Genomic DNA, 17899 nt, shown 5'->3' on the forward strand with positions numbered 1-17899 from the left:
ATCCCATTATATGGTGCTCCCAAGAAACTCAGCTCTAGAGACAGATGTAGGCTCAGTGTGAAAGAATGGGATACTCCGAGCAAATGGCAGCCAAAAGAAAGAGTGTGGCCATACTCATATCAGGCAAAATAGACTTCAAACCACAAAAGGTTAACAAGAGACAAATACGATGATAAAAGGGATGATTCATCAAAAAGGCACGACATGTATTAATATATAGGCACATAACAGGGAAACACCAGAGAATATGAAACAATTAATAATATAATCATTTAAAGGGAGGAAAAGAGAAATTAACAGCAACACAGTAATTGTAAGGGACTTATACACCTCACTTACATCAATGGGTAGATACTTCAGACAGAAAATCAACAGGGAAACATTGGCCTTAAGTGAAACACAGAACCAAACAGACCTAAAACTATATATATAAAACATTCCATCCAAAAGCTGCAGAATACATTCTTCTCAAGTGCATATGGAACATTCTCAAGAATAGACCATGTGTTAGGACACAAAAAGTTATTCAGAAAACTTAAATCACATCAAATATCATATTCAGTGGTGAAAAACTGAGAATTATCCCTCTAAGATCAGGAATAAGACAAGGGCCTACTCTCACCATTCTTATTTAACATGGCATTGGAAGTCCTAGCCAGGGCAATTAGGCAAGGAAAAGAAGGAAAAGGCACTCACATTGAAAAGAAACAAGTAAAACTTTCACTATTTGCTGATACCATGATTTTGTATATAGAAAACACTGTAGACTCCATACACACACAAAAAAACTACTAAAAAAATAAACAAATACAAGGACTTCCCCGGTAGTCCAGTGGTTAAGAATCCACCTGCCAATGCAAGGAACACGGGTTCAATCCCTGGTCTGGGAAGATTGTACATGCCAAGGGGCAACTAAGCCCGTGCGCCACAACTACTGAAGCCTGCTAGCTCTAGAGACCCTGATTTGCAACAAGGGAAGCCGCCACAGTGCAAAGCCCACAAGAGAGAGGAACGCCCACTGGCCACAACTAGAAAAAGCCTACGCGCAGCAACAGAGACCCAGCGCTGCTCCTGCTGCTGCTGCTGCTGCTGCTAAGTCGCTTCAGTCGTGTCCAACTCTGTGCGACCCCATAGACGGCAGCCGACCAGGTTACGCCGTCCCTGGGATTCTCCAGGCAAGAACACTGGAGTGGGTTGCCATTTCCTTCTCCAATGCGTGAAAGTGAAAAGTGAAAGTGAAGTCGCTCAGTCGTGTCCGACTCTTCCCGACCCCATGGACTGCAGCCTACCAGGCTCCTCCGTCCATGGGCTTTTCCAGGCAAGAGTACTGGAGTGGGGTGCCATTGCCTTCTCTGAGAGACCCAGCGTAGCCATAAATAAATAAATAAGGCATTTTAAAAAATACAGTAAAGTTGCAAGGTACAAATTAGCATATAAAAACCTGTTGCATTTTTGTACAGTAACAATGAACCAGCAAAAAGACACATTAAAGCAAGCAATTTCATTTACAATCACAACAAAAAAAATAAAATATCCCTAGGAATGAATTTAACCAAGGAGTAAAAAACTGAAAACTATAAGATACTGTTGAAAGAAATTGAAGACACAAAGAAATGGAAAAATATTTCATGCTCATTGATTGGAAGACGTAACATTGTTAAAATGTCCATATTACCTAAGGAAATCTACAGATTCAGTGCAATCTCTATCAAAATCCCAATGATATTTTTCACAGAGGTAGAATAAAAAAATCCCCAAATCTGTATGAAACCACAAAAGATCCAGATAGTCAAAGCAGTCCTGAGAAAAAAGAACAAAGATGCAGGCGTCACAGTCGCTGATGTCAGATTTCACTACAAGGCTAGTAATCAAAACAGCATGGTATTGGCAGAAAAATAGATGCTTAAGACTCTTTGCTTCCACTGCAAGGAGTGCAGGCTTGCTCTCTGGTCAGGGAAGTTCTGCACACTGCGAGGTGCAGTCAAAAAGAAAAAGAAATGTGTTGGAGAGAATGTAGGAAAGAAAGAATCTCATATATTGTTCATGGGAAAGTAAGTTGGTGCAGCCACTATGGAAAACAATATGGCAATTCCTCAGTATATTATTAGAATTACCATATGATCCAGTTCTTCTGCTTCTGAGGACTTATCCAAAGAATATGGAAATATAATTTTGAAAAGATAAAATGCACCCTATGTTCATTGCCACAGCATATACAATAAGCAAGATGTGGAAACAAGTGAAGTACCCATCAACACAAGGATGTGTTCTATATATATAAAGATGTGGATGAAGGATAAAGATGTGGTGTATATATACAATGGAAATATTATTCAGTCACAAAAAGATGAAATCTTGTCATCTGTGACAGAATGGACTTTAAGGGTATTACACTAAGTGAAATAAGTCAGATGGAGAAAAACAAAATACAATTTTATTCATACACGGAATATAAAAAACAAGAATAAAAACAGATACAAAGAACAAGTTGGTGGTTATCAGAGGGTAAGGGTGAAAAGGGTAAAAGGGATCAATTGTGTGGTGGATCAAAACTAGACTTTTGGTGGTGAGCACACTGTAGTGTATACAAAAGTAGAATTTCAGTCCTGTACACATGAAACTTGTGCTATAAACCAGTGTTGACTTGATTCAAAAAAAATGTTTCCATGAATGAATGAACGAATGAACAAATGAATGATTACTCCAACTACTGTGACCAATGATAAGTAAAAAGTCATCCTAGGACTGAAGCTTCATAGTGTGTGAACAAGACATTTGAAGACAGGAAAACACCAACTGTTACTGGACATGGATTACTCTAGTACTACCGACCAAGGCTTACCAGTTGGAACATTCTACAATCCACCTCATACAGGTAAAACCATAGTAATAAGACTTTCTACTTACCTGAAATAGCTCCTTCTGATGATATTGCAGCCACCGAGCTTGCTCTCAGGACTCCGAGTAGACGTTCTTCCTTTTTTTTTTGGAAGAAAATTAAGTCTTATTTTTAAAACCAAACCACTAGGAAAATATATCACAGTCTTGAAACAGCAAACAGACAATATTATCAAGTAATAAGTTGAGAAAAAGACAAGGTCCTTATCAAAATCATAAGGTGCCAGAACTGGGGCAAGTATGATGCATGTAGTGAAGGCTCTGGCAAACAGTGGTATTTGGTAACGGAGGGCAGTCCCTTTACTGCTCTAAAGGAGCTACAGCTCACCCCTAAATTGCTTACTTTTCCTCCGTTGACTTTGTGTTGCCTGGGGATTGTCTCAGTAAAGCTCTGTTATTTCAGGGGGCAAAGTAAGCAACACTGGGTTTAGGCTTTCATTGGTTCATGAAAACCAGATTTTTCCAAAGCCCGTACTTCACAACCCTCTTAATTAAGCAGCCAACAGTTCCTCTTTCACTGTTCATTCCTGAATATGAGCATATAACACTGTCAAAATTCTGTTTCCCTTCAAGGGTGAGTGTCACTGTAAGACTGTCTTGTCGCTTGGCTGACTCTGCTGCAGGCAGCCTCGGGGCTCACCATGGCTGCCAGTGAAAGGGAACACTTGCTTCCCTTACCAGTGTGATACCACTTCTTATATTTTTGCAGGTCTCCAGGCTGAAAGATGTAGTGTGAAATTTTTAAGAAATACACAGCCACATCTTGATGGTCAGAAATGAGTATCTGCAGGGACCCTTTCAAAGTTTTTATCCAAACTGCCGCTCCCAACTTTACATCTTAAATTAACGTCATGCCCTTGTCTATAAAATAAAACCAAGCAAAACAAAATCCCTAGAAGCCCCCTGTTCCTTTCTAAATTAGTGATTACATGGATTTTATTAATTTGTGGGAAATGTTGTAGTGATCCTTCTGGTAAACAGCAGGTGGGCAACAAATAGAAACACCTCTCCTCATACTCCACTAGACCATAAGCAGGTTAGAGGAAACTGCCAGCCTCTTGGCATCTGTGCAGTAAGAGAATCGAGTACCTTGGAGGGCCCTGGTTTGGTACAAGGGAGACTCCCTATTGCCAAGAGAAGCACTTGCCACATGAAATTGAGGCTCACAAAAAACCTCCTGAGCTATCTGTGACCCAAATTTTAGCACCGTTTTTTTTCCATTTTACTTTCTAGGATTGAAACACAAAGGAACCAGCGTTCAGAGCAAAGAAACACAGGCCTTAGACTTGCTGCCATCCTTAATTTCCTCATTCATCAACTTTCCCTGAAAAGACCCAAATCCCCATTCCTCTTTTTAAATCGATTCCTGCCCTCACCCCTGATGGCCACTAGCAGACAGCTATTTCCCAATGGATGAGACTCCTTCATCTTCCTGGTCATGGTTGGGATAAGGTTCACGTTGTCATCCACACACTTGGTCACACAGGTCTCCAGCCACCGCTTCCCCTGAAGCTCCTTACTCCCCACATCTATTCAATCTTTGGCCTTGTCACTGCAATACATAGAATGCACCAGGCCAGGCGGTCCTGGAATTTCTCCAGCTCACTGGTCACCAGGGCCTGGGCTCGAGCCAGAGATGCATGGCAGGGCTCAATGCACTGGTGCACTTGCTGCATGGACGCCTGGCTGTCTTCGCAATAGCTGGCGTTGCGCTGGAACATGAGGCCCTGCATCTTCCAGATATTTTCCCTCTCCAGGCTCTTCACCATGGAGCCCATTGCCTCCTGCACCCGGAGCTGCTGCAGCTCCACCATGGCGACCCGCGTGGTTCCTGGCTGTGCCGGCGCCCACATGGACTCCTGCACACAGGCTAGACTTTCTTTTTATATATAACTTCTATTTCTTTTTTTTTCCTCCCATGACTTTTTTAATTGGCGGCTAATCACAATATTGTGGTGGTTTTTGCCATACATTCACATGAATCAGCCTTAAGACATAAAAGTTCCTGCTTATGTTCACATTAGACTGAACCTTGATAGAATAAGCTTCTCAGCTGTGGATCTGATGATAGAACATTTAAATGTATATAATTAGTTGTAAATGGACCAAGAAGAAGGAAAACCTGTGGATTTTCCCAACAACTTCATACTTCTATATGAATAAGATTCATGTGTCCAACTATTATGTGGAAGGATCTGCATGAATCTAAAAGCGTATTTCCCTTGGGTTGCTGATGTCAGTATTTAGTATTGTTCTATATACATGACTCCTTGGACTCTCTCTCACCAAGGGAGAATCTTCCATGGCCATTTTAAATAAGCCACAATGATGTATCTGAAGGTAGTCTGTTTTCTGCTCTCATTCAAATCTTAAGTTGCAGAGGGAAAACATCCATACTTAGACCAATTTTTTCTACCTCTATTCAATATATTTATCAGATTCTTTAATTCACACCAATAGGAACCATCTATTGAAGCCACATTAATATCCTATGAATCTTAACCAGTACACCTAGATGCACACGTTCTCCTTGCCTTAGCTATCTTATACAGATTTAATAGTGAAAGGCATGAACTGATGTGCTCCCAGGTCGTTTGGGCAACAGATAGCTCAACCATAAATGTAAATGGAGGCATCCTTGCCTTTTTGCCTTTTTAATTGGCTCTAGGACTCCACTGTCTGGTTTCCCCTATGCTCTGCTGGGGTCTTATCCAGGTCACTGCTCCACTTGAGGCAAATCTGGATTCTGTGCTGTTTTGTTAAAGTCACAGATTTGCCTTATTAAATTTATTATTGAACCTTGTAAAATAAATGTTCATGAAGAGGAATACTCTTAACTGTGTTCTTAATTTTGAGAAACTCTTCCTGAGACTTTCAATGAGTTCATTACAGCAAGATAAGGTCAGTCAACAGCTATTACAAGGTCAGTTGGCAAAACCCACTGATGACGTAATTCACACCTTTAAGTGACCAACTGTCTACAATTTAACACAAAATTTCCTCAACAATTATTATCAGTCTCAAAATTTTAAGTCAAATATCCTAGGAATTTTAAAAATAATTCAGGAAAGTTGCATCATTTATTAGCTTATTATCTTTGTGTTTCAAACCTGCCCTTCTAGAGATGATTTGTGATGATGGGATTGGAATTCTGCAATCTACATCTCTGCTTTGGCTGCTAGTTTCACTAGGTTCTGCAATCAATGAATATGAGAGAAGCTGCAATACTGGAGGATGTGATGATTAATTTTGTGTGCCAGGTCGTCTGGGCCACAAACATTTAGTCAGATGTTATTCTGTAAGGGTGTTTTTTTGGATGCGACTAACATTTAAATTGGTGGGCTGTGTGAGTAAAGCAGATTACTCTCCATAATGTGGACAGGCCTGTTCTAATCAGTTGAATGCTGGAATAAAACAAAGACTGGCCTTCCCAGGCAACAAAGAATACTCTAGCAGACTGTCTACTGACTTTACTCGCAACATCAGATCTTTTAGGTTCCACCACAAACAGCTTTTGGGCGGAACTGGAATATGGGCTCTCCTGGATCTCCAACCTGTTGGCCCACTCAGCAAATCTTGGACCACATGAGCCAATTTTATTCTCTCTCTATACACACACACACACACACACACACACACACACACATATCCTATTGATTCTGATTCTCTGGAGAATCCTAACATAGGAGGAAGAGGAGACTTGTCCCTTCTTACTTTTTGTGGGCACTGCTTTCTGTTCCCAATGCTTCTTTCTTCTGCAGCAACTCCTCCTGGTAGCAGCAGTTGAGTCCGGCCCAGCCGTGCTCTCCTTCTCATAGGTCTGAACTCCGTCCCACAGGAGTTCACTTGCAATGGCTACCTAACCTGTTAACAATTCAAACCACTCCTCTTGGTTCCTGCTTTGTAGCGTGCCCTGTGGAGGTAGAATCAATACAATACCAGCTCAAACTGGTTCAGATGTTGAAACTAATGACATCACAACATATCAAAAGGTTATGAAAAAGTTTATTATTCACATAATGAGGGTCTGTGGGGACAGCAGGACAGGTACCAAAGCCAGTTGGTTTGCCTTGCTAAAAGGAGGTGTGAGTGGCTCTGGTTTTTATTGTGGTTAGGGGTGAGGATTCCAGTACAACTAAAAAGTCAGGGTTTGCATAAACGTCATCTTGAAAGCTGAGAGGGTGTGCTTGGGATTTCTGTTCAGCTTGTCCAGATGTGAGGCAAAATGTGGGCAGGGCTTGAAACCCGTCAGTGGTCAAACATCCACAGTGAGGCCAGATTCTATCTCAGCTCCTCCAGTTGTGGGTGGTGGTAGCTCCTCCTCACAGTCACTACCTCCATGATACCTTAGCTTTCTCTTTTCGCCTTTTTACTTAGATAGATCTAGCGAAAAATTCTCTGCAAATTTTTTGTTAAAATAACTGACATGGTTTCTGGCTCCTGACTAGAACCTGGCTGATACAGAACCTTTGCTCTTCTTAGCTGCCTTAGCATTAACTTAAAAAGAAGGGTGGTTGGTGTGTAAACCTACTCACTACCCTAAAACCTACTCACTACCCCAGTGGATGACGAACCATCTTCCATTCACAGGATCCCAGGCTACAGCTTCTGACATCACTTGTTATTTTTAGGCAAGGAGGAATTAAAGGAGGCGTAGCTTATAATATCCTTTTAAACTACAGGTCTTGAAGATTACGTGTCAGTACATGGAGACCATCCCCATTCTTTTTAGCTGCTGCTGGGTTTACCATTGTGGATGTTTCAGACCTGCTGAACCACTACCACTCCTTGAGAAGAGCCATTTGTGCTGCTCTCCATTTCTGCAGGCTAGGAACCTGAAGCCTTGAGAGAAGGAATGGCCTGCTCTAGGAAACACCACATAAATGGCAGAGCCAGGATTTGTAAAAAATCATGAAATGGCAGAGCCCATGCTTAAAAATACTTTTATTTTGAGATATTTTAAACACACAGTTAGAAAAGAACCCATCACATATCCCATTAAAGCAACATGCTGAACCAACTACATCAACATTTTAAGAGAAAGAAAACACAACTGAAACCTCCATGTACCCTCCCTGATTCCATCAGCAACTCCTGCTCTGGGAAGGCAGAGCATGGCTTTCACACATCATTCTAACACAGGATTTTCCACTCTTCATTTCATATAACTTGAATCACAGGAAATATATTATTGTGTAAAACAGTAACACTGGTTACCTTATGCCAACAATGCTTACATGCCCGCCACTATTCTAAGCAGTTTACATGCATTAATTCATTAACTGTCCCCCTCCCCCACCACCCTGTGAGGCTGGCACTACTATCTCATTTTACAGAAAAAGTGAAACACGAGTAAGTTTAAATAATGTGCCCACAGATACACAGTATGTTTAACTTTACATAAGTGGTATATGTAGCTTCTGCAACTTTCTCTGCATCATTTTTGATTCATCTATGTTGAAAGATGTAACTCTAGTTCTTTCATATTCACTTACCAAAAACCACCTGTTCTTCTGCTGATGGAAATTTAGGCTTCTCCTAATCTTGCTATCTACACAGTACTGCAATGAACAGTCATAGACACAGTTCCTTCTTCAAATGGAGTTACTTTAGGGTTTATCCAAGAGTAGAATTCTGGGTGGCAGAATATACACAATTTTACCAGATTTTACATATTGCTTGGCACAGCAGTTGTCACAATTTCCATTTCCACAGCAGAGAGTTCCCATGTACCATACACTTACCCACACAAGGGCTTCTAAAAATTAGCCAACTTCATGAGTAGAAGATGGTCCACATCAATTTACATTTCCTGCATGTTCTTCTCTACACTTGCTTCTGTCTGGACTGACGGGTTCTGTCAGCAAGGGTGAGGCCAACCACACTGAACACTTGCCTGAAACATCTCCTGATATCTACCCCTCTGTGGAGTCCCAGCCCATCTGGCTCCCACGAACCCTAATTTCAGTTCCTCCCAGGGGGTGGGAGAATGAGGGGCAGGTTTGGAAGAAGGGGTATGTTCTCCAGGCCAGGACAGTGTGTGAGGTGAGCAAGGATGGCCAAGGTAGTCAACTGGGTCCCCTCTGGCTCGGAGACACCAGTGGCTGGGCTCCCAAGTAGCAGGCACGCTTGTGGGCAGTCTCCAGTCAACATTTCACTCGCAAACACCTTCAAAAAGTTCCAACCCTGACTTAGCTAAAATAATGAATTCAGTTCTACATTCCTTAAAAGAGGCAACTTTGTGCAAAATCTACTCTGCCCAGAAAAAAACACCCAAACCTGGCTTCCGGAGTACTCCGTCTGGCTGCAATAATGGGAGTAACTTTCGGAAACCCAGACAACACCCAACAGAGCAACATACAGGCAGGAGGAGAGGTGGGACCAGGGGAGAAAGCTTCGAGGGACAAGGGTCAGGGAAGGCTGGGACTTAAAGAGTAAAGACCTGGGCCAGATTAGACAGGAGCGTGGCACTCCACGTGAAAGGAAACAGCGCGAGTCAGGTCAGCCCAGGGGCATTCAGGGAAGAGTAATGATGTTAAATCCAACACTGAGTACGCCAAAATGTTTAGTAGTTAGCTCCAAATAGTCAGACTTTTTTTCCTTTTAGTGAATCTGTACATACTAATATTTCTATCATAATCATATACTACTTACATAATTATTTTAAAACTCAGGTTACCAAACAGACTGCATCAGTACAATCCCAAAATATTAAAGGTTTACCTCAGTACAGAGGGATTTCTGTTGACTTTTACTTCACTCTTTACATTTTAAAAAATCTGACTTGAATGTTTAAAAATAAATATTTATCATTTTATAAAAATGGCAGTAGACGGAGAAGGCGATGGCACCCCACTCCAGTACTTTGCCTGGAAAATCCCATGGACGGAGGAGCCTGGCGGGCTGCAGTCCATGGGGTCGTGAAGAGTCAGCCACGACTGAGAGACTTCACTTTCACTTTTCACTTTCATGCATCAGAGAAGGCAATGGCAACCCACTCCAGTGTTCTTGCCTGGAGAATCCCAGGGACGGGGAAGCCTGGTGGGCTGCCATCTATGGGATCACACAGAGTCGGACACGACTGAAGCGACTTAGCAGCAGCAGCAGAAGTAGTTGAGGGCAGCTTTTCTAACCATTAAAAGGTGTCAAAACCATTCTTAGTTTACAGGCTGTAGAAAAATGGGTCATGGGCTGGATTTGGTCCATGGGCCATAGTTTGCCTGCTTGTGCTTCAGCTAATACCATATTGCCTTTTTAAAAAATAATTTTGTTTACTTATTCATTCATTCACTTCTCTTTCTCTGGCTGCGCAGGGTCTTCGTGGCTGGGTGACGGCTTTCTCTAGCTGCACAGAGTGAAGACTGCTCTCTAGCTGCGGTGCGCAGGGCTCTCACTGCAGTGGCTCTCTGGTTACGGCGCGCAGGCTCTAGAGTGTGCAGGCTCAGTAGTTGTGGCACACAGGCTTAGTTGCCCACGGCATGTGGAATCTTCCCTGACAGGGAATGGAATCCATGTCCCCTGCATTGGCAGGCAGATTCTTAACCACTGGACCACTAGGGAAATCCTGGCCATTCTAATAGGATGATCAAGAAAGGCTGAGAAAGTGACTTTTAAATAAAGATCTGAAAAAAGTAGAAGAGCTGGCCATGTCAACATGAGAGGGAAGTGTGTTCTGGGCAGAGGAGACAGCAGGTGCAAAGCTAGCGGCGATCGCTCCTCTTCAGCTCAAAAAATGATGATGTTCAGGAACTTAAAACTTGAATTTTGTTTTAAAGAAACGAAAGACTCTGATAACAGTCCTTGAAATCTTGATGCCGTTACTGTTTTGTGCAGTTGTAATATAGCTTCGTTTTGGTAGTTTGCCAAGAAAGAGACCTCCTGTAGACTACAATGTAATTGACATCACTTCTCTGCCAGAATTCTTCAATCAATTTCCTCTGAAAAGGAGATTTCAATTAGTTTATATTCCCTTCCAAAAGTGAAACTTTGAAGAATATCACTGAAATGGTGAAAGGCTTCTTTACTGTTGAGTTTGAAGGTTAGCCATAAAGATGGGGGCAGGACAGAGGGGGCATTTTTATAAAGTCTAGTTTGAAGTTTTTTCCTGTGAGTTCTTACAGTAGTGGTTCCACATCTGGGCTCTCCAAATTCTAAAGAGTCTGCATGTATCTTTATTATTTCACACAACACACACGAGAGACTTGTATATTTATGTCGCAAGGCTTCAAGGCTAATTAAAATGTGAAGTTCTAACTCACCAAAGTGACACTAGTCATCTCATATATTTAATCAGAAGTCCTGGTTTGTCGTTATAATATGTCTCTGTCTAATAAACAGAAAACACTCAGAGATTCTGAGTTAGCCTTTTAACCGAAAAAAAAAAAAAAATGGCAGTAGAAACACCTCTTCTGGGGCAGGAACTCTATGAGGTACCAGGTGGCACAAGGAGTAGGGGGATGAAAAGATGGACAGAAAAGGGGTATTTCTGTGTTTGCAGTGTCAACTGACATGGGATCTGCAGCTCAGTGAAGCTCTGGTATACAGATCAGACTCCTAACCCAGAATCTTAGTAAGTCAAGCCTCCTTTTCACCAGTCCCAAGAGTTGGGTAGCCGAGTCAGCCACTATTTTAGATGCCAATGTTCAGTGATTCACCCAAGATCATCCTGCCAAGAAAAGGTACAGCAAGCCAGGAACACACATCTGATGACTCTGAGACCCTTCCCATCACCTTGGGCCCTCAACACGTGAGACTCTGAATCTGAACTACGTTCTATAATGGTTCAGATTCAGACCATAATCCTCAAAACTGTCCAAAAGCTCCCCTCTGAGGAAGCCAAGGCCCAGCAAGGACCCATGATGCTCACATGGCTTGGCCGTCTACCTTTCCGGGCTTCTCGCTTCCAGATGGCTCACTTCACTCTGGTTCAGGGGCCTACAGGCCATTCCCTAAGCAGACTACCTCCTGTGAAGGCTCCTGATAGGAACAAGGGACCTACATGGCTTCCTCCATGACCTCCTTCGGTTCTCGTTCAAATCTGACCTTCTCAGTTGACACCCTTCCTGACCAGCCTATTTATAAAATCCCAATCCACCTTCCAACCCAGCATTCCCTCTCACTCTGCTGATTCATTTTGTCCACAACACATACCATCACCCAAAATACTACATATATCTCATTTGCTTACTGTCTGTAAAGATCCAAGATGGCAGACTTTTCTGCTCCAGTCCCCTGCTGGGTCTATGGCCCACACGACAGGGCCTGGCATATGGAAGATGCCCGATGCATTTCTGTTTAGCAGATGGACCGCTGCTGTCCATTCAGACCTGCGGGATGGAGCTGGCGATGGGAGAGCTTCATTCTCCAGATGATTAAGCCCAGGACCCTGTTCTCCTCCACCTGCAGCTGAGACAACTGTTATGCCCACAGCAAATACCCAAAGTCAGCTGTGAAGACTGAAGGCACAGCCGGAACTCCCCTGGAGGTATCTGGAGACACTAGTTCTTGCTGCTGGTGCTTTTCAGGTCAAATGGACTAGACATCATCATAGGCCACACTCAAAGGCAAACTAAGGATCCAACTGGACCCTTCCCAGCAGCCACAGCCGACCATGCCATGGACATTCTGCTGAACCACCACGAAGTGTATGGTCTCTCCCTTCAGAGTTACAGAAGAAAATCTGGCTGGGGGGAAACTCCAGGCCATAGTGCGAAGCCCACTCCAAGGGGCCCAAACCTCCTTCTGGAACCCAATGAGGCTCTTCCCTAGCATCTCATTTTCCAACAGTAGGATGGAGGTGCCCTACATTTTTGAATGCTCAGGATTCTCTGCCACAAGCTTCCAAAAAAAGGATTGGGCCCTCTGTGAAGGTCTGCCCCACACCCCCTACCATCGGGGGTTCTCCAGTAGGGTAACCAGGACCCCCTCTCCCCAACTGTTAGACCCCAAGTTAATCTCTAATATGGTTTTTCATATGCCGAGCCAAGTTTGAAGACCACCTGAAGGTCTTCCCACACTCTCTGCATTTGAAGGGCCTCTCCCGAGTATGAAATCTCTTGTGGCTGACGAGTTGTGAGCTCTTGCTAAAAGCTTTCCCACATGTGCTACATTTGTGGCACTTTCCCCGAGTGGGTATGTCCTGGAGTCCAGGGAGTTCAGATTTCTGATCACAAGTTTTCTCATCATCTTCCAGAGGATTCTCCTCACCTGATTTTAATTCATGTAACTTCCCCCCAGTCTCCTGGTGGGAAGACAGCCCAGCCACGCCACTTTCAGACTGGGCCGCTCTGGTGTGTTTTCTCTGATGAATGGAGAGGGTATGTTTTCCAATGAAATCTTTCCCACAGCACTGACATTTAAACGGTCTCTCTTTAGTGTGGATTCTCTGATGATTCACAAGGCGATAATTTCTGTCATAAGATTTCCCACACAGGTTACATTTATAGCGCTTCTCTCCACTGTGTATTCCCTCATGATCTAAAAGACTTCTTTTACGTGTAAAGTTTTTCCCACATTCTTGGCACCGAAAAGGTTTTGCACCGGTGAGGACTTGTGACTGAAGATTTAGAGCATCTTCGCTTTCAGAGTACTCATCCTGTTTTCCCAAAGAGTGAGTCCTCTGATGTCGGGAGAGGTTAGAACTCCATCTGAAAGATTTCCCACACTCCTTGCACTTATAGGGCTTCTCTCTGGTGTGAACTCTCTGATGGATGAGGAGGAACGAATGATTGCGGAAGACTTTGCCACACTGGCTGCATTTGTAGGGCTCCTCTGTGGTGGGACTGGTCTGAGGAACTTGGAATGCTCTGTCATGACTAAACGACGGTGCGTCCTCAGGTTTTCTTTTGGCGGCATGCTGCCTCTTATGAACAATGTAGGCTGACCTCTGAGGAAACTCTTCTGCGCATTCGTGGCATCGGTATGGTTTCTTGCCTATGTGAATTCTCTGATGATTGATGAGAGTCTTCTTTCGAATGAAAGTTTTCCCACACTGCTGACACGTGAGAGCTTTTTCCATGGTGGGGGCGCTCTGGGGCTGGCTGGAGTTGGAGGTCTGCTTCCGCTCTTCTCTGCATTTGTCCAGGTCATAAAACTTCTCTTCCCGGTGCAGTCTCATGTGACGAGTGAAGTTGGACCTCCACCTAAATGTTTTCCTGCATTTGGGACATTTGTAGGGTTTCTCCTGGGTGTGAATCCTTTGATGTTCAAGAATGTATGATTTACAGTGGAAGGATTTCCTACACTGGCTGCAGTCAAAGAGTCTCTCCCCACTTTGGTCTCTCAAATGATGATCAAAGTCTGAGTCACAGGTAAGAGCTTCTTCTTCCTGAGTAGATTCAAGATATTTCTGCTTAGCATGGGTTTCCTGGTGCAGGCGGTAGACAGACATGCGACGGAAAGCTTTGTCACATAAACTGCACTTGTACGGTTTCAGTCTGGTGTGAATTTTCTCATGCCGCACCCGGTTTGAGCTCCACCTAAAGGCTTTCCCACATGCCCTGCACTTAAATGGCTTCTCTTGAGTGTGGAGTCTCTGATGACACACAAGGTGGGAGCTACGACTGAAGGTCCTCCCGCAGTCGCTGCACTTATACAATGTCCCCACCATGTGAAGATTCTGCCCGTGCTGGTGATGGGAACTAAGGCTAAAGTCCTTCCCATGCGCATCACTGGCCTTGCCTTTCAGTCCAGCATGAATTCTCTGATGTAGGCTGAACCCACCCATCATGCGTCTGAACCCTTTTCCGTACTCCTTATAGTCATAGTGGTAGGAACTTCCCCTGAAGTGTTTGCCATAGCCGTGTTTAAGGGACTGCTTTCTTCTGGGTCCTCTCAAATATGTAATATGTCTTAGATGAAGACTATTACTTCTTCCCGAATCTTCGCAGTCTTTCCCTGACCCATGGCTGGAAATGGTCTCTTCTTTCTTAACTCTCACTTGTGTGGGGTTTCCGCATCGTTCCTTTAACCTGCTCTTCTGTGTAGTGGATTCTCTGAGCCCTGGTCCCTCAGAAACAGTTGCTGTACCATGACATCCTGATGGCATGGCTAAGGTTACCACTTCTTCCAAAGGTTCAGGTTTTAAGATGAACTTGTCTGTTTTCACATGGAGCTCATCTCCTGACACAAACAAAACATAAGAGAATATACTACTCTTGGGAACACACTGGTTGCCTAGCAGTTAGAATTCTAGGCTTTCACTGCCATGGCCCACGTTCAATCCCTGGTAAGGGGACAGAGATCCCATAAGTCACTAGGTGTGGTTTAAAAAAAGGCGGGGGGGTGGGTAGTAAAGAATGTTCTCTTTTTCCATACTTGGAAATACAAAAAGCACCAAGGGACCAAAAAATGTCATGAACTTAGGTGGTGAGGCTTTTGCCTGGCTGCCAGTAGCTTTACAAAAACAGTCACGGATAAGGCAAAACACGGAGGGGTATTCCAGATGACAGAAAGGGGAAAGCAGAAGCAAGATGCATACGGCAGTTGGCCACATGCAGGGATCAAATCCAGGGGAAAACCCACAGGGTTCAGAAGGGAGTGTTAAACAGCAAGAGAGGGGAGAGGAAGCATGACACGCACACATGACAGGAAGGTCTTCAAAAGCTGAGAGGAAGGGCTTGAGGAGGGCTGGCTACAAGGGCTGCAAGCTGTCCACGGGGGAAGGATCAAGCAAAGAACGGCAGCAAAAGTGGGATGAGGGTTGCCAGGAGCAGGAAGGGCACAGCAGTACAGGGCTGAGGAGGAGCATCAGTGAATGGACAAGAGGACAGTGATGCTGTCCCGTGGGCAAAAGCTGCTCCTGAGAGGGCTGCTGGGCAAGGAGTAAGGCTGAAAACCAACATCTAAGAGGCCACTCCAGAAGGGAGAAGCCCAGGCACCCAACACTTATTAGCAACACTGCTAAGGCTCCTCCTTCTAGCAAACAACAGAGAGAGTTACCCATGATTTTCGTAGTGTAAAAGACCTTAAGAAACAGAAGAGCAGATGTGAAAGGAACAAGACCTGGTCAGGTCTCTGGAACTCACCTGCAGGGGCAGCACCTGGATTCTCCTTAAGCTGAACTCCCTGGACATTCAGGCCCCAGGGCTCCCTTGCCTCCAACCACGAGATGAGAGCAGGTTTGGTGAATGGCCCCACTGCAGAAGAGAAAAGAATGGGATGTGACTGGACAGTAGATGAATCAGGCAGAACTACTCTCCAGGACCCTCTCAGACCTGAGCTCCTGGTGGGGAGGAGGGGAAGCCCAGGAGGCCGGTGGAGAAGTCAGGGCAGCATGCCCAGACAGAGATTTCTTTCTGACAGCTCTCAGCAGAGATGAGATAGTTTAGTTCAGTCACTCAGTCGTGCCTGACTCTGCGACCCCATGAACCGCAGCATGCCAGGCCTCCCTGTGCATCACCAACTCCTGGAGTTTACCCAAACTCATGTCCATTGAGTCGGTGATGCCATCCAACCATCTCATCCCCTGTCATCCCCCTCTCCTCCCGCCCTCAATCTTTCCCAGCATCAGGGTCTTTTCAAATGAGTCAGCTCTGCACATCAGGTATTGGAGCTCTTCGCCAAAGTATTGGAGTTTCAGCTTCAACATCAGTCCTTCCAATGAACACCCAGGACTGATCTCCTTTAGGATGGGCTGGTTGGATCTCCTTGCAGTCCAAGGGACTCTCAAGAGTCTTCTCCAACACCACAGTTCAAAAGCATCAATTCTTCTGTGCTCAGCTTTACAGTCCAACTCTCACATCCATACATGACCACTGGAAAAGCCACAGCCTTGACTAGATGGACCTTTGTTGGCAAAGTAATGTCTCTGCTTTTTAACATGCTGTCTAGGTTGGTCATAACTTTCCTTCCCAGGATCAAGCATCTTTTAATTTCATGGCTTCAATCACCATCTGCAGTGATTTTGGAGCCCCCAAAAATAAAGTCTGACACTGTTTCCACTGTTTCCCCATCTATTTGCCATGAAGTAATGGGACCGGATGCCATGATCTTAGTTTTCTGAATGTTGAGCTTTAAGCCAACTTTTTCACTCTCCTCCTTCACTTTCATCAAGAGGCTCTTTAGTTCTTCTTCACTTTCTGCCATAAGGGTGGGGTCATCTGCATATCTGAGGTTATTGATATTTCTCCCGGCAATCTTGATTCCAGCTTGTGCTTCTTCCAGCCCAGCGTTTCTCATGATGTACTCTGCATATAAGTTAAATAAGCAGGGTGACAATATACAGCCTTGACGTACTGCGTTTCCTATTTGGTACCAGTCTGTTGTTCCAAGTCCAGTTCTAACTGTTGCTTCCTGACCTGCATACAGGTTTCTCAAGAGGCAGGTCAGGTGGTCTGGTATTCCCATCTCTTTCAGAATTTTCCACAGTTTATTGTGATCCACACAGTTAACGGCTTTGGCGTAGTCAATAAAGCAGAAATAGATGTTTTTCTGGAACTTTCTTGCTTTTTCGATGATCCAGAGGATGTTGGCAATTTCATCTCTGGTTCCTCTGCCTTTTCTAAAACAAGCTTGAGACAAGATAAGCCACAGACAAAAGGACTGCTAGGATTCTCCAGAACCAAGTGACAACTCAATCAGTTAAATCAGCTAACCGTTTTTTGAGGCCTGAATAAACCAGGAACTTGACACATATGACTTTTAATTTTTATAGTATCTCAACACGACAGGCATTATATCCCCATTTTTTAGAAAGAAGACTGAAGTAATGGATTAACTGTTTTGGTTAGTAGTGAGACAGACAAGACCCAGACCCAGGACAGGACCCTTTCCTGGCACCACAATGAGAACTAAGGAGGCAGAAGTAGAGGCAGGTAGAAGATGGCGACAGCGACGCCTTACCCACAGAAGCCATGTTCCCATAATTCTCTAGCATCACATCCCTGTACAGGTTCCTCTGAGAAGCATCCAGCAATCCCCACTCATCCTGGGAGAAGGTCACCTCCACATCCTTGAAAGTCATAGCCCCCTGGAAAAAACACAGTTCAGTGCCTGAGAACCA

The 17899-nt window shown here is 44.2% G+C and overlaps 1 protein-coding gene and 1 pseudogene across 6 annotated transcripts in view; both read right to left on the bottom strand.

Moving 5' to 3' along the window:
- Positions 1 to 4212: 4212 nt before the first annotated feature.
- LOC145521022 (protein FAM136A pseudogene) lies at positions 4213 to 4712 on the bottom strand (annotated as a pseudogene).
- Positions 4713 to 4797: 85 nt separating this feature from the next.
- Positions 4798 to 17899, bottom strand: part of ZNF445 (zinc finger protein 445) — a 29124-nt gene continuing 16022 nt past the window's right edge. For 2 of the 6 annotated variants that reach the window (XR_014064733.1, XR_014064736.1), the window contains exons 5-8: positions 17740 to 17866; positions 15924 to 16034; positions 12086 to 15018; positions 7828 to 8532 (exon numbers count right to left, since the gene is read on the bottom strand). Coding sequence is in view for 1 of the 6 variants with exons in the window: in XM_081527822.1 (XP_081383948.1) it covers positions 12848 to 15018; positions 15924 to 16034; positions 17740 to 17866 (2409 nt within the window). In the remaining 5 variants the exon portion in view is untranslated. Of the gene's footprint in view, positions 6812 to 7827; positions 15019 to 15923; positions 16035 to 17739; positions 17867 to 17899 lie in introns of those variants that run through there. The other 4 variants (XR_014064732.1, XR_014064735.1, XR_014064734.1 and 1 more) reach the window with 3 other exon arrangements.

This window comes from Giraffa tippelskirchi, chromosome 9, assembly GCF_054371585.1.
Source record: "Giraffa tippelskirchi isolate mGirTip1 chromosome 9, T2T-mGirTip1v1.2.pri, whole genome shotgun sequence".
NCBI lineage: Eukaryota > Metazoa > Chordata > Mammalia > Artiodactyla > Giraffidae > Giraffa > Giraffa tippelskirchi.